Source organism: Pygoscelis adeliae, unplaced genomic scaffold, assembly GCF_000699105.1.
Source record: "Pygoscelis adeliae isolate BGI_AS28 unplaced genomic scaffold, ASM69910v1 Scaffold7, whole genome shotgun sequence".
NCBI lineage: Eukaryota > Metazoa > Chordata > Aves > Sphenisciformes > Spheniscidae > Pygoscelis > Pygoscelis adeliae.
The window spans coordinates 3,392,839-3,406,467 of NW_008825268.1; the positions used below are offsets into that span (position 1 = coordinate 3,392,839).

At 42.3% G+C, this 13,629-nt stretch overlaps 1 protein-coding gene across 1 annotated transcript in view; it reads right to left on the reverse strand.

Moving 5' to 3' along the window:
* Nucleotides 1-5,661: 5,661 nt before the first annotated feature.
* The window catches only part of FRZB (frizzled-related protein), a 13,427-nt gene continuing 5,459 nt past the window's right edge, over nucleotides 5,662-13,629 (reverse strand). The window contains exons 3-6 of the mRNA XM_009329672.1: nucleotides 10,759-10,824; nucleotides 8,507-8,711; nucleotides 8,204-8,267; nucleotides 5,662-6,605 (exon numbers count right to left, since the gene is read on the reverse strand). Coding sequence (XP_009327947.1) covers nucleotides 6,495-6,605; nucleotides 8,204-8,267; nucleotides 8,507-8,711; nucleotides 10,759-10,824 — 446 coding nt within the window. The 3' untranslated portion in view covers nucleotides 5,662-6,494. The remainder of the gene's footprint in view (nucleotides 6,606-8,203; nucleotides 8,268-8,506; nucleotides 8,712-10,758; nucleotides 10,825-13,629) is intronic.

Sequence of the window (13,629 nt, forward strand, 5' to 3'; positions counted from 1 at the left end):
TTATTATGGGAAGGTCTGATTTGCCACATTAAGCATTCAACATTTAGGAAGTCCTGATATTAGAGCTATTGATGACACGTGCATTCAGTCCCGTTATTGACCTGTGATAGTATGATGCTGCCTTTAGTTATACAGTAACACATTATTTGACCTGTGGAATCCTGAGTTTTTTTAACTACTCAGCACCTCCTGAAGCTGCTGAAGAGCCATCTGTTGCATAGCATTTTGGTGGTGTTCTCAGTGCCACAAGTACTCACAGGAATGAACAACTTTATCTTCCATGAGAAATTGTCATCCTCATTTTACAGCCAGAAAGCTAAACCAAACCCACCAGAAATACGCGCTAGCTGCAGGGTCCCACCTTGAGACGGGATGTTTTGGAGTCTCACATTGTTACTGCATTTCACACACAGGATGTGGAGGATTGCTCGTTTATGCTTCAAGCACATGGCATCTGCTGTCCAGGCTTCCACCTGGACGGTGGCCCCAGGAACGGAGAACATGGTGCATCACTTGCTTTTCACAATGCATCGCTTGGGAAAGGTGCACAACAGCAGAGCTACAAGTACTTTCTGCTGCCTTCATCCCGACGCCCCTTTTCCACCACTCCCCCCGTCTCCCTTCATTATCACTCATTAAAGCTTTCAAGCCCTGCAGCGGGTGAGACTGCAACTGGCTGGCCCAAAGCACTGTGTCTGCCAGTGTGGGATTACTTCTAAGCTAATAATCTCTCTTGCGTGACAAGGCTTATTTGGGCCTCATGTAGGCATTTAGAGCTGCTCTGTGAACGAAGCAGTTAGTTACACAGTTTTTCATGCCCAAACTAGGATCACAAATACCCAGGCAGTCGGCGCTGACATGGGGTCTTTCCCCTGGGTTTCACTGCATAATGTGGGCTCATTCATAGGGTATTACTGAGGGAGTAATTCAGCCTCAGATTTCCTACATCCTCATCTGCCCTATTTCATAACCGTAGAGAAGCTGCCCATCAAAACAGCTACTGCTCCTACTGTGGCTTAGACAATTCTGCATCTATACACGTTTCTCCAGCACCAGCTGAAAATTGAGGTTTACTGCATGTCTGGGAAGCCTCGTGCAAGGCAGGTCCAGGTTTGGAGCACGGGCTGATGCTCTCCAGCGGTTGGGAAGCGTGGGAAGAACCAGGCGCTAATTAAACCAGTGCTCAGGGGAAGGGGGTTGCAATCCCCAGGGTGACAGGTCAAGGGGGTGGGCAAATACATCTCTCCCAAGAACCCTACAGGGGACAAAGCTTCTCCCCCCCCCCCAAAAAAAAAGACAGACAACAAGAACATTTTGACAAAGAGGGTCAAGCCCAAGCAGTTTTGCTGCTGATCTCGGTGCTAGTGGCACCTGGTCAGCGACACTGCGGGTGACGCAGTTACAGATAGCTTTCTGGACCCATTGCTTTTTGGCGTTGTCCTTGTTAATACTGTGGTGCAGTGACCATTCAGGAATGCATCTTATGGACAGGGCTTAGTTGTTTATCATCAGGAAAGGGCAACTGCATTGCAGGGATGGTTACATTTTGTTCTCCTTCGTCTGTTCATTCATTTTACTGCTGAAGGCTTGCAAAGCACAGAAGCGCAAAGAAAACGCTAGCCACGGCTCACGTGCAGCAAGACAGCAGTCATCAGAGTCTGCACCTACCCATGCTCCAACACCACCGTCCAAAGTGAATAATAATCAAATAACCTGTACCGTGTTATGGAGGGAATGAAAATCCCCCCTCCAAGGATGGCAGAACAACTTATTAAATTCTCTCCAGCAGGACAGAGCTATTGTACTGTCCTATAGATGAAGCAAAGGGCTTTTTTCTTTTTAAGTTATACAGCAGCACTGCCAGAGAGCAGGGAGGCAAGCCAGGGGTCCCAACTGCTGGCGCTCTGCAGACTATCAGACTGCACCATGAGCAGACATTACCAGCTGATACGGGGTTTGGGTTATTTCGTGTGAGGGAAGGGAAACAATAGTAGCCAGTAAATCTCCTGCACAGCGGGATTTAAGTATCCCTAGCTGTATTACTTCCCCAGCGAATAACATTCATTGTTCATCCATTCTTACCATCTCATTGACTTACCTGCCTAATTTATAATATACAAACTCTTAAAGGTATAGATTTTGGCATCTTCCAGAATAGCAGCAATGTGCAGGGGAACCAGAAAATGGCACTGGCAGCCCCCCAAAGCTGGGGACCCTTGCGGCCTACCTCTTCCCAGCAGACACTGGATTTGCCCAGGATGTAACTCAGAGTAGACATATGTCATCCCATCATCAATATTACCCTCGACTGATGCTTTTCTCAGGCTCGATACACTAGAATCTTATAAAAAGAAAAAAAACCCACAACTGATTCCAGTTGAGTCCTATTCTATAGCCTGATATCTTTATCCTCCCTTTAAAAATGCTGACATCTTCCCCTTCCACTTGCCCCACCACCACCGCCGCACCCCCTGAGGATCCTGATGTTGCATTTTCCTCCGAACAAAGGCTTTCTGAAAGCAGGAGGCCCTCCGGCTGCCTACTGCTACCAGCGCTGGCTCTCCCTGCAACCCTGTTCAACTGCACTGTGCTACTACTCTCATTAGCATTAATGTGAAAGTTGTTCTCACCATATAGACTCTGCTTATTATTGGCTTTAACAGAAGGAATTATACACCAAAATAATAATACCCAGGCTGAAATTAAGCTCAGTTATTTTCATGCCATTGCTAACATGTCAAGAGCAGATTTACTAAAACCATGAGTCAACCCCCACCAGAAACTAGAGACACTGCTTGCAAATAAGCAACTTTGGTGTTTATTCCTCCTGCCTTCTCATCTGCTGAGCTGCATTAGGAAAGGGTGCCTTCTGATAAGCAACATGTCAGGCTAATCATCCACAGAGATTTTAAGCTGCATATTTTCTCTCTGGACTAATATAACCCAGATGTGGGAAAGGCATGGTTTTAATCAATCCTTCTATACATCCCATGACACTTGATCACATGTGCACGCGTAGGTATGTGCATCACCCAGTAAAATAACCACGTTGAACACAATTAGTAAGCTGGCTGTCCAATGTGGTTTTGTTTGTGCTCCTTTTATAGGATTTTAGTGCTGCCTCCAAACTAGTTGTGAAAAAAGAAAGTCTCTGCATTTGCAAGTGAAACAAGTAAATACTCTTAATCGTTATAGAGAACTCTTTCCATAGCTACAAAGGTTTTCATAACAGATTGGGCTTGACCCTCAAGTAGTTTCACTGCAGGTAAAAAAGGAAGATTAAAAGCTATATACTGTCTCTATACTGTTATGTAAGAGCTTGGGAAACAGGGAAAACAGCTTTCGCTCCAGCACGCGGATGGCCATGTAAAAGGGACACACCATCAAAGCCCATGCTAGAAGCTTGGGTGTGGCTGTGCTGCTCTACAGCCATCCAAGGTCTTTTTTTGCTGAAGCAAGTCACAGAGCCCTGCACAAACTGCAGGTCGCTTACTAACGCCACACTGAACAGTGCAGGATACAACATAAACAGCTGCTTTCCGTCTCTGGTGACACCTGAGTTCAGATGCTGTTATCGCTGCAGTGAGCAGAAGCAGGTTTGCCTCCAGACCGTACTCCTCCAGTATGGATATTCTCATTATCAAACTCGGATCCAGAGAGCTAAAGAAAACAGCTCAATGCACCATCAGTTCACATGGATTCCCGGCCACGCCAGCGCTTGCTGTATTAGAAACCCCTCCATTTAACAGCCCCAGCCAGACCAAGACGCTCCTCACCCATGAGCATTACTGCTCAGCAATCCGAGGGTGCTCTCGGGTGATTGCTGCCAAGACCTTGCTCTCACAGAGACAGACGCATCTCAACAAGCTCCCCCTTACCTCTTCAACTGCTCCCTTAGCCGAAGGAAGAGAGTCAGGTAACCAGTCCTCCTGGCTGGCATGGCGCAGAGGAGAGCAAACCCACCGCTACCACCTCTGCTCTCCTTCAGAGGAAGCCACCACACCCTCCTCTCCTCACTGGAAAAATGCTAAACAGCAGCAGTTAATGACACCAGAAGCAGCTGCCTCACTTTCTGGTCATCAGCTTGTTAATCACATGAAGAATGGGCAGGAGTTTCAGCCTCGCAAATAAAACATTAAGGTCTTGAAGATGATCAGAAACTGGATCTCATCAATTAATGAAGTAGATCTATTTCTTTCCTTTTCTTTGTCCCCAGAGAGCATTATTTTTCCTTTGACCCTAGCTAGGGGGATTAAAAGATAAAGGAAGAGTATCTGGATTGGAAGGAGGACAATTACAAACAATTAAACTGAGTAAAACACTACCTGTTAGCAGACACTGACCTGCTTTGAGTGCAGGACTGGGGTGATAGCAAGGGGGAAGCACAAAGCAAAGCTCAACACAACTTGGGGAAGACAGAAAAAAGTATTTTCACACCATAGACTCCAATTCTAAATTACATGAGAGGTTTGGTGGGTCTCAAACTGAGACCTAATTAAGCAAGATGTAAAGCAACAAACTTCCTTGCTTTTTTCAGAAAGCTCTGAGAATGGGGACAGGAGGACAGTAGTAAACAGGATTACCCAGAAGTTTGGTTTTCTTGGCTTTTTGTGCAGCAGATTTTCCTTCTCACATTAACTGCCTGCTATTCAGATTCCTTTAAAAAAAATCAGAAGTCCAAAGCCCAATAATTAAATATGATTGATAATGGGCTTCATAGGACTTGCTGCTTCAGTGATGATGTTCAGCTTGCCATACCTACTGTGACAACCGCAGTCAGAGACCTGCTGGCTGGTAGCATGGCTGGAAAACACAGGAACCAGGCAACAGAGTAGATGAGAACGGAAGCACCAAACTACAATGTTCAAAATACACCAGAGCAATGTTTTCCAATGGGAATAGCTTTGTTGTTGCTGTTTAAATGACTCTTATTCTTCTAATTCAGCTTCCTCTTTGAAAGTCCTTCCACAGCTTCTAAGCCTGCCCATGCAGTACCCTGAGCAACCACTGAACTAGCTGGAGCCTTAATATTCCACTGCTAGCCTTCAGAGCCAACACTTCCCCTAAACTACCCCTTTACTTTTCATTTAAAAAAAAAAAAAAGATTCTGAGTGTCGCAGGAAACAGTTCTGTTTCAGCTTGCTTGGTATCCAGTCCAATGGAAAACCTGCCCTGAGACCTCTGGTTATTAACTGAAATCTTAAAATAGCATTACTAGAAATTTTCCCACATATTTCTGTGTTTACTTACCATCGTATTTTCAAAACACCTAACTGCACCACTGTTTTCTTAACACAAGGCAGCCCTAATGCACTTAAGACAATACTGACAGCTGAGAACACAACAGACGTTTGCATCTTAAGTAGAGTGGGTTCCCCTCTGTAGACTACAGCGAAGAGGACTGTTCTTTTATTTACCCCATTTTAATTTCTTTTCAGGATGAGAGAATAGGAAAACAGACAATAATTTCAAATATGTTGGCACTGTCTGCAAAGACTTCTATAAAAGCACAAAAATGAACTTTTTTTTCTTGTTATATTTTGAACAGTAATATAAAAAATATGACGTTGGTTCAAAAGTCAGATAAGGTCTGTGTTGACAACTACAATTCTTTTATTGGACATATTTTACTGAGCATTGAACACTTGTTTATGTAGGCACAGATTTAAGAATAACACCACAAAATCAAAACAATAAAGTGCAGACCTGTACTGAGAAGCAGGCCTGGTAAGTCAGTCTACTCCTACAACTCAGCAAAGAAAAGACAGAAAAGGGGAAAAAACCTGCTGTTATAAGAGAAGTAGTATATTATAAATTACGTCCTGCGGTAACAGAACTATACAACCTTTCCTGAAAGGTCCAGAGCACTGGAAAACCCAGGTCCCCTGTGTACAAGCACACCGTGTTTGTCGCAGGAAATATTTTAAGTTAGACTTTGGCTTACACAAGTGGTTTATTTATAAGAAAACTTAACAAAGGTGTACTGATTAAAACAGTTCTCTTAACATCGTTTCTTTATATATTTCAGAATAAAAAATTATGCATTTAAAAACAGATAACAACCTCCCCCCAACACAATAAGTTTCAGCAAACAGTGACCAAGAAAGAGGGAAAGGGGGAAGCCAGCATGAGTCATGACTTTAAGCGATGGTCTTTGCCAGATCTCATTCCTACTTGCATCAGAATTTTCTCCTTAAGAAGATTCAGGAGATAAAATGCTAAATTCAACATGTCCCTATCTTTCCCCATCTCATAAGGACAGTTTTCTACAGTTCTTAGTAACAGAAAAAAAATATATATTTCCAGAGCTTGCACACATCCGAAAAAAAAAAAGGCAGAAAACGAGAGGGAGAATAAAAACTAATATAAGCTAAAACATTATTTTGTAGTAAACAATAGAATATAACGTGCAATAGTGCAATTTCTCCTTTGCTGCTCCAACAATGAAGTCTTGGTAGATAGTCCACTGCATGTCAACGTACGGCGTCCCACATCTAACTACGTGCTTGTCGGGCACTGCTGGGTTTGCCAGGCTTCGGAGCCGAATCGCTGTGTCCGGGCTCTCCCTTCCCCTTCCCAAGGTGGCGGAGTTTCTGATCCCAGCGCTGCATATTGAAAGGCAAAGAAATTACAAAAGAAAGTACAGAAGAAGATATGTCATATGTAAAACAACTGCATGTGTTTACAAACAGCAGCAAAAAAATAAAAGCTGTCGCTGTTTCCATCACGTTACCCTTCATTGGGCTCAAATGGTGGAATGTGAGGTTATCAGCAAAAGTCACTTTAAAAAGAAAAGCCATTTCCTGGCTTTCTTGTAGCCTCTGTGAATGAAGGGGCTGATACAAGGCATAATGGCTTCAGCAGAAAAGTGTCTCAACTTCTAAATAATAAAATGTAAATGAAACTATCTGTGCAATCTCTGGGGGAAGCAGGATGAACAGTCAAGTGATTTTTATTAATTATTTTTAAAATTATTATTATTTATTTATTTTTCCTTTTCCAGGTAATAGCAACCGCAGTACAAAAAGACATAATAAATATAGTTGGTACAACAGATGATGCTTTTGGAAAAGGAGATTGTGATGAGAAGCGGGTGGCAATGTGGCGTGGTCCTCAGCAGCCCCAGGCTGGGCACAAGGGCAGAGCGCAGTGGGTTGCGGGCCACAAGGACATAAGCGAGAAAATAAGTCAGCTCCCAAAAAAACCCCAACAAATGACACTGTCACCCCAGAACTGGAACTAAGCAGAAGTCAGCCCACAGCAATAACATGGTATTTGCTCTACAGCAAAGGATGTCATCAAGTTCTGTCAAATCAAACAACTTGGAATAAGATCCCCATATCTTTTCACTCATGTAATCTCCGTGGATGTGACAAATGTGCACAGAAAAGCTTGCATTTATAATCAGAACAGTATTTTCCTGCCAGTCACCACTAAGGCTGTTGAAGAAAGTGTTGAGTGGAAGAGGAGGCTGGTTTGCACAGGCACAACCATTATGTCAAATCCATGGCTGAGAAATTGTGTCCAAATAAGAATATTCTGTGTAAAATGACACTCCTAACAACGTTGAAATTCCTGATACTTTGCGGTGCATCAAAACATAAAAAGGCAATCCTTCCAGAACTTGGAAGGCATTAGAATACATTTATATCAGAAAACATTAGAATATATTTTCATATATTGCTTGCATTTGAGCTCGTTGCTTCCAATTCGCTATGACATGACTTCCTTATGATGTACCTCCCTCATCTAAACCAGAAAGGTAAGTTTAAAATAGTCGTTAATCAACACAATTTGGTAAGAGAACATTATTTAAACAACATTAAATCTGGCAAGTATAATTCTGACTTATTCTGGAAAACATCTGTAAAGCCCTCTTTTTTTTTAATTAGTACCACAATCCCAATTAAGCAGGTGTGTGTTGCAGAATGCACAGTTTGCCTACGGAGTTAAAACACTCCTACTGTTTGCCTTTTTGAGACGGAGGTTTTGATTGCTGCTACACTGGTGTACTTTGTATCCCTTTAGTTTATTTGACATACATTTCTAAGTAATATAGCAAATAACACACCAAGTTAATTTTTGATACTTGATATTAATTAACTGGGGTCAGCACATGTATTTTCTTCCCTTATTTTGAAAAGATTAGGTAGATGTTTCATGGTATCTGCAACACTTGACTTTTGGTGAGATATTTTCTTACCTTTACTTTTTTACCGAGACGATCCTTCCATTTCTCGGCTATGGAGCCTTCCACCAAGAGTAACCTACACAACAGAGACTACCAGTTACTCCATCAATAGATGTGCACAAGCTATACAACCCAACACATGCCAGACTAAGATCTCCGTGTCTGCAGAGAGCCTTGTCCCCCCTGAATACCACTAACGAGCCGTACAGAGAGTCACACCACGTTCTCCTTAGCTGATGGCTCTGAAGTTCAGCTTTACAGGCAGGGGAACAAACAACAAAAAATATGCTCCAAGGGTAATGCAGAAAGAGTTACCTGGAGCGCTCCTCGTCTTCGTAGCCCATAATGATGTACTCTTCATTGGTGCTGAGCGGTGGGCACAGGCAGCCGGAGTTCGCATGAAGGTTTACAGTGTCCTTTGGGATGTTCACCAGGGAAGATTTTAGGATCTCCTTTACTTCCACTACCGCAGTGACATCATGACATTTAGTCTTCACCTCCTTCACTTTAGCCCGAATGACTGGGAAAAAGTCACAAAGAGTATAGTTAGCAGCAGCAGATAATGCAGGTCACCCCCAAGCCGTTCTTGGTGACCTCTGGGAGTAGTCTTTTTGCATGGTCCATTATCAAAAGCTTAGCTGAACTCCAGCAATGTCCCTGCCCCCATCTCTTCACTTCATTACTTCATCCTCCTCCGAGAGGGTGCAGGTAGCTCAGTATACCTCCTAATAGTGTGGTTACAAGCAGGAGTTATGCACCAGTTGGATTTGCATCCTATTTAAATTAGGCTTAATTTTTAGCATCCCTTCTTCTTCACCCTTTCCACTTTATATATTTGATTCATTCCTTGTACGCTCTCCTCCTCCCTCAAGCTGTAACTGCTCCCTCTTCGACTACTTGCAGTACAGATGACCGAACTTAATCTGTCACTCTCAACCTTTCACGAAACGTGAATGTGCATTAAAACTTCTCGTATCGCTACCTCTGCTGGATGACAGGCCCTTACTTTTTTTATTCTCTCTCCAGTGACCCAGCACCAATCTGCTCTGCTCTTTATGAAGTCCAAAGGCTCCTGATCTTGACCTGATGACCTGTCTAATTGTTTCCTCCCTCACCCTTTCTTTATGCCTTAAGTTGCACAGGAGGGAAAGTTGCCTTTCAAAGGCAATGCTTTTTGTTTCTCTCATGATGACCAGTGAACTGATACCACATGCAAATGCAAAGCCAATCCAGAGGTCATGCTCTAGAGAATGCCACATCTTCCACAGCTTGCAAACAAGAGTCCCTTTCCATTACAGATAGCAGATTCTCCGGACTCCCAATTTCTTCTAACCTGTGCAAAAAAGGTACTATGGAAGAAAGAAAACCATGGACTTATATATCTCTTCTCTTCACATGCATTGCCCACAATGACAATCAGCCAGCATGCATTGCAGCCACATTAAATACAGCTGCCAACAATTAATAGCTGTTACGCATTTGACATACACGATTTAGCCCAAGTGATCCACTTCCTTAAAACCTCTTAAGATTTCAAAACAAAATCTTGCTTTAGTTTGGGGTTCTTTCAAATGCATTTTGAAACCTCTTTCATTTCAAAAGCTTGAAAAGATAGGCAGTAGCACACTCAGCGACTCTACCACGTGCAGGTGGGGTACCCGCTAGGGAATAGTCACTCTATAAAGATCTCCCAAACAAATCCACCAAAACAACATAAAACCAACTAGTCACCTAAAAAATAACAATGATGTTTGACTGAATACAATTACAATTTTTTAGCTCTTAATACGATTTATTTTTAAAAGAAGCTTATCTGATAATAGTTGTATAAATGCATAATCTTAATAAATATTACACAATTACTACCATTTAAATGAAGTCTTTAAGTTCAGCAAGCCTAAGGCTATTCACATGAGTAATAGGAAAAAGGATGGGCCTAATTGTTCAATTCCTGTGATATGTATTCAGCTTAATTTGCTTAAAACAAACAGTATGAAGACAAGTAGCAGCCTGGACCTCTGATATCCCTGAAGACCAGGACAATCTGGACAAGAGAGGACATAATACGGACTCCGTGCACTTTTCCATGTATTACTGACAGCATAACACAGCTGGCAAGATGCTCATTGCTGGCTTCGATACAGGAAAAGAACTTAGTATGCCTGTTAGGTCCTATGGTGAGTTTGTAGGCATGAAAGTTAGTAAAAACATCCTTTCCTGTGAAAGCAGAGCATGTCGGAGCTGGAAATCAAAGAGGCAGTTCAGGCATAACAGCCCACAACGTCATTTTTGCCACATCACTTTTCACACTAAAGAAGTGCACGAACCTCAAATGCCTGCGCTACACTGAAATAACTCTCAATGTCAACAAAGACACTCTTGTACTAACACATTAAGCTAATCCCCTCCATCCTTCTAATTTGGAAATGTTTCAGGCCACATCTTCCTTCTGTAATAATCTATTGGATTGATCATCAGTAATTGGGCCCATAGGCTTTTTTAATGAAAATTTTTCCCCTTACTTTACCCTTAAAAACACTAGGAGCTGGCCACGCAGCTGTCCTTACCGTAGTTATAATTGTTGCGTAGATAGGTCTTCTGGGTAGCTTTTATAGGTTTGCATTTGCAGCGCTCTAGAAGACAGAAACTTTTGTTTAGAATATGTTCAGTGACAATCTCCCCGAAACCCCAGGCTCATGCCTAACAAAAACTGCACTGAATTGACTTGTTTATTACAGGCAAGTGAATTAGTAAAACCCACAGGGTATTCCTGGTCTGCTCTGCTGGAAGGTGTTATGGAACTGCCCATGAGATCTCAAAGGTTCCTAGAAGAAAACTTGACGTGCTGAAATTTAAAAACCAATCCAAATCAAAAATACTACAACCAACTAACCCCACAACAACAAAGATACAAGGACTTGGAGTCTGAAGTGACAAGATCTTCCATTTTAAGCCAATTCAAGGTTCCATCTTGGTTTCTTCTGTGCTCACAGGTGCTGCGATTCCATATCCTTACAATGCTGTTCTCTCTTCTGTACTACACTTACTGAATGCCTTCCATTCTGCACCTTTAATCATACAGACTGTAATACAGACACAGAAAGAAAATACTGCGACAGGGCACGATTTAGCATTTGATTGGAGACTACACATCTCAGCTCAGTTTAACACATTGGGATATTCTGGCTAGCTGGCATTCACCATAAGGAATATGATTTTTGTGGCTAATTCTCAACGTACAATCCATCTCTGGAACTGCACCATAAGATTTCTTAGAGTGCCACAGCCCCTTTACACCTAAAGGTGTCTAAGAGCTACAGTCAACAGACAAAGCACCTCAGAGGGTGGTGGGACCAAGTGGCATGTAGCTCCCTGAACACTTCTGGGATGGTCCCGACAAAATGAAACTTCAACCATGTTTCTTCAGCAGTGTCTGGCAGGAGGTTTAAGAGAGATTAAGTTTAAGACTAAGATTGAGTTTAAGATTAAGAGGCTGAAGGGCCTCACTTGACTGCTGCAAGTGTTTAGTGTTACCTTTGATCCTGCTCTAGATTCTTCCTCAATTAATAAAGCCAGCCTTGAGCAAATGGCCTTTGACTGAACTGTAGATTAGTCTTTTCCAGACTGGGTTGGTTAGTCGACCCAACAGCTTCACACTGTGCACAGGACTGACCTAGATGGAGATTTTGGAGCACTATGTGGAGAATATTAACCACTGGCACGTTTGCCTTTGATCTTACCAATTCTGTGACAAAACAAACCAAAAAAGGCACTTCAAACATACGGTTTTGGAGCTGCCTGGAAAGGCTACCACCAACCCTTCTGATAAATCTACGCTGTGGATCATCAGACCCAAGTATAATTTAAGCCCATGCCACACATGTGGAATTCAGACACAGGTAATAACAAACATAGGCCACAGAGCCACCCTGCTGTCTGGGTTTGCTGTATAAAATTATGACCCAGAACTTCACGTTTAATTAACACAGGGAAATTATTAGGCCCTATGGCGGCAAGGATGGCCTTCAAAAGACAATACAAATGAGCACTGTCAGAGCAGCATTTCCAGTGGTGCAGCTTCCAGACAGCTGGGAACGACAACAGAGGTAAAAACACTTTCTTCAGTGCCCACGGAGTGCTGGGGCTGAAGCTCCAGACCCATGTGTTCATTAACACCACTGATATTTCACGGCTGGTTGTTCTAATGCAAGTATTTACTTATTTCAAGCTAGTGTGTAAGTGGAGTTTGGTGGAGTCGCATGGTCAAGCCCAGCTGACTGGTATCTGCACCTCCAAGCCTACCACTGTGCCCACTGCAAACAGCAGGTCCCAGTATTACGTATACGTGGTCACCTATTTTGACATTTGACTTGGCATTTAAGTGGAAGGAGACTTAATACAGCCTATTTCTAAACACCATTGTTCTAAAATAACAATGCATATAGCTAGTGACTTAGTTAAATCCAATGTGAAAAGTTTGAAAAAGAACTTTTATTTGCTGTATAAGATTTCTGCATTTAAAAAAAAAGAGATGGCATCATATGGTTATGGACTTCTCAAATCTTTATTTACTTTGTATTGAAAGAATTTTTGTAGTTGAAAATACAAAAAAAATACAGGAAAAAGGAGAACATTTCCAAAAGAAGAGGATATTGTTTCCTTGAATTTCAAACACATCCTCAGGAATCTATATATAGAATCCTACAGACTTCAGCCTTTGTATGAGACTGTGTTAAAATAATAAAGGCAGAGAAGGGAAGTGGTTTTTGGCTTCCCTTCTGCCTGTGGGAGCTCATGCATACTTTAGGCCAAATTGGCCTGTTTTATAAGATGCCTCAAAACAGGCCATAGAAGATGTGCTCCTGTGACCCACACTCATGCAGGCATCTCAGCGTTCACGTCCAACAAGTCATACACTTTAATGTTCTCCTGCTCTACAGCACTTTGCTCTGTGGCACACGTAGAATAAAATAGTCTAAATTACAAGACAGGAATACATAGCCTCACATTTCCCTCAATTTTAAGACGGTATTGGATTATTTTATTTTATTAATTTGAGGAATATATTTTATTAGTCTTGTTATAGAAACAAATTATAGACCTGCCCATGTTCTTAATGACGGGTATCTCCTAGTCGCCCTACTGCTTTTCAAATTTACATTTCAAAGAACTTTACAAAATGCTGCATTATTTCTAATTACTCTTTAGAGATACAGAAACTAACACAGAGTCACTTGCCAAGGTCAGCTATAAAGTCAGTCGCAGAGCTACTACCTCCCCTCTCCCAACTCCTGCTACAGTGACTTTCAAAGGAAGTACATATTTGATTGATGCGTGTTTCTTGCAAAGTTGAGCTGTCCCCAGGGAGTGGGAACACTCACAAAAGATGGCTATAAAAATGTACTGCATCTCTTGATGCTGAAGGGAAGTCCCATCTT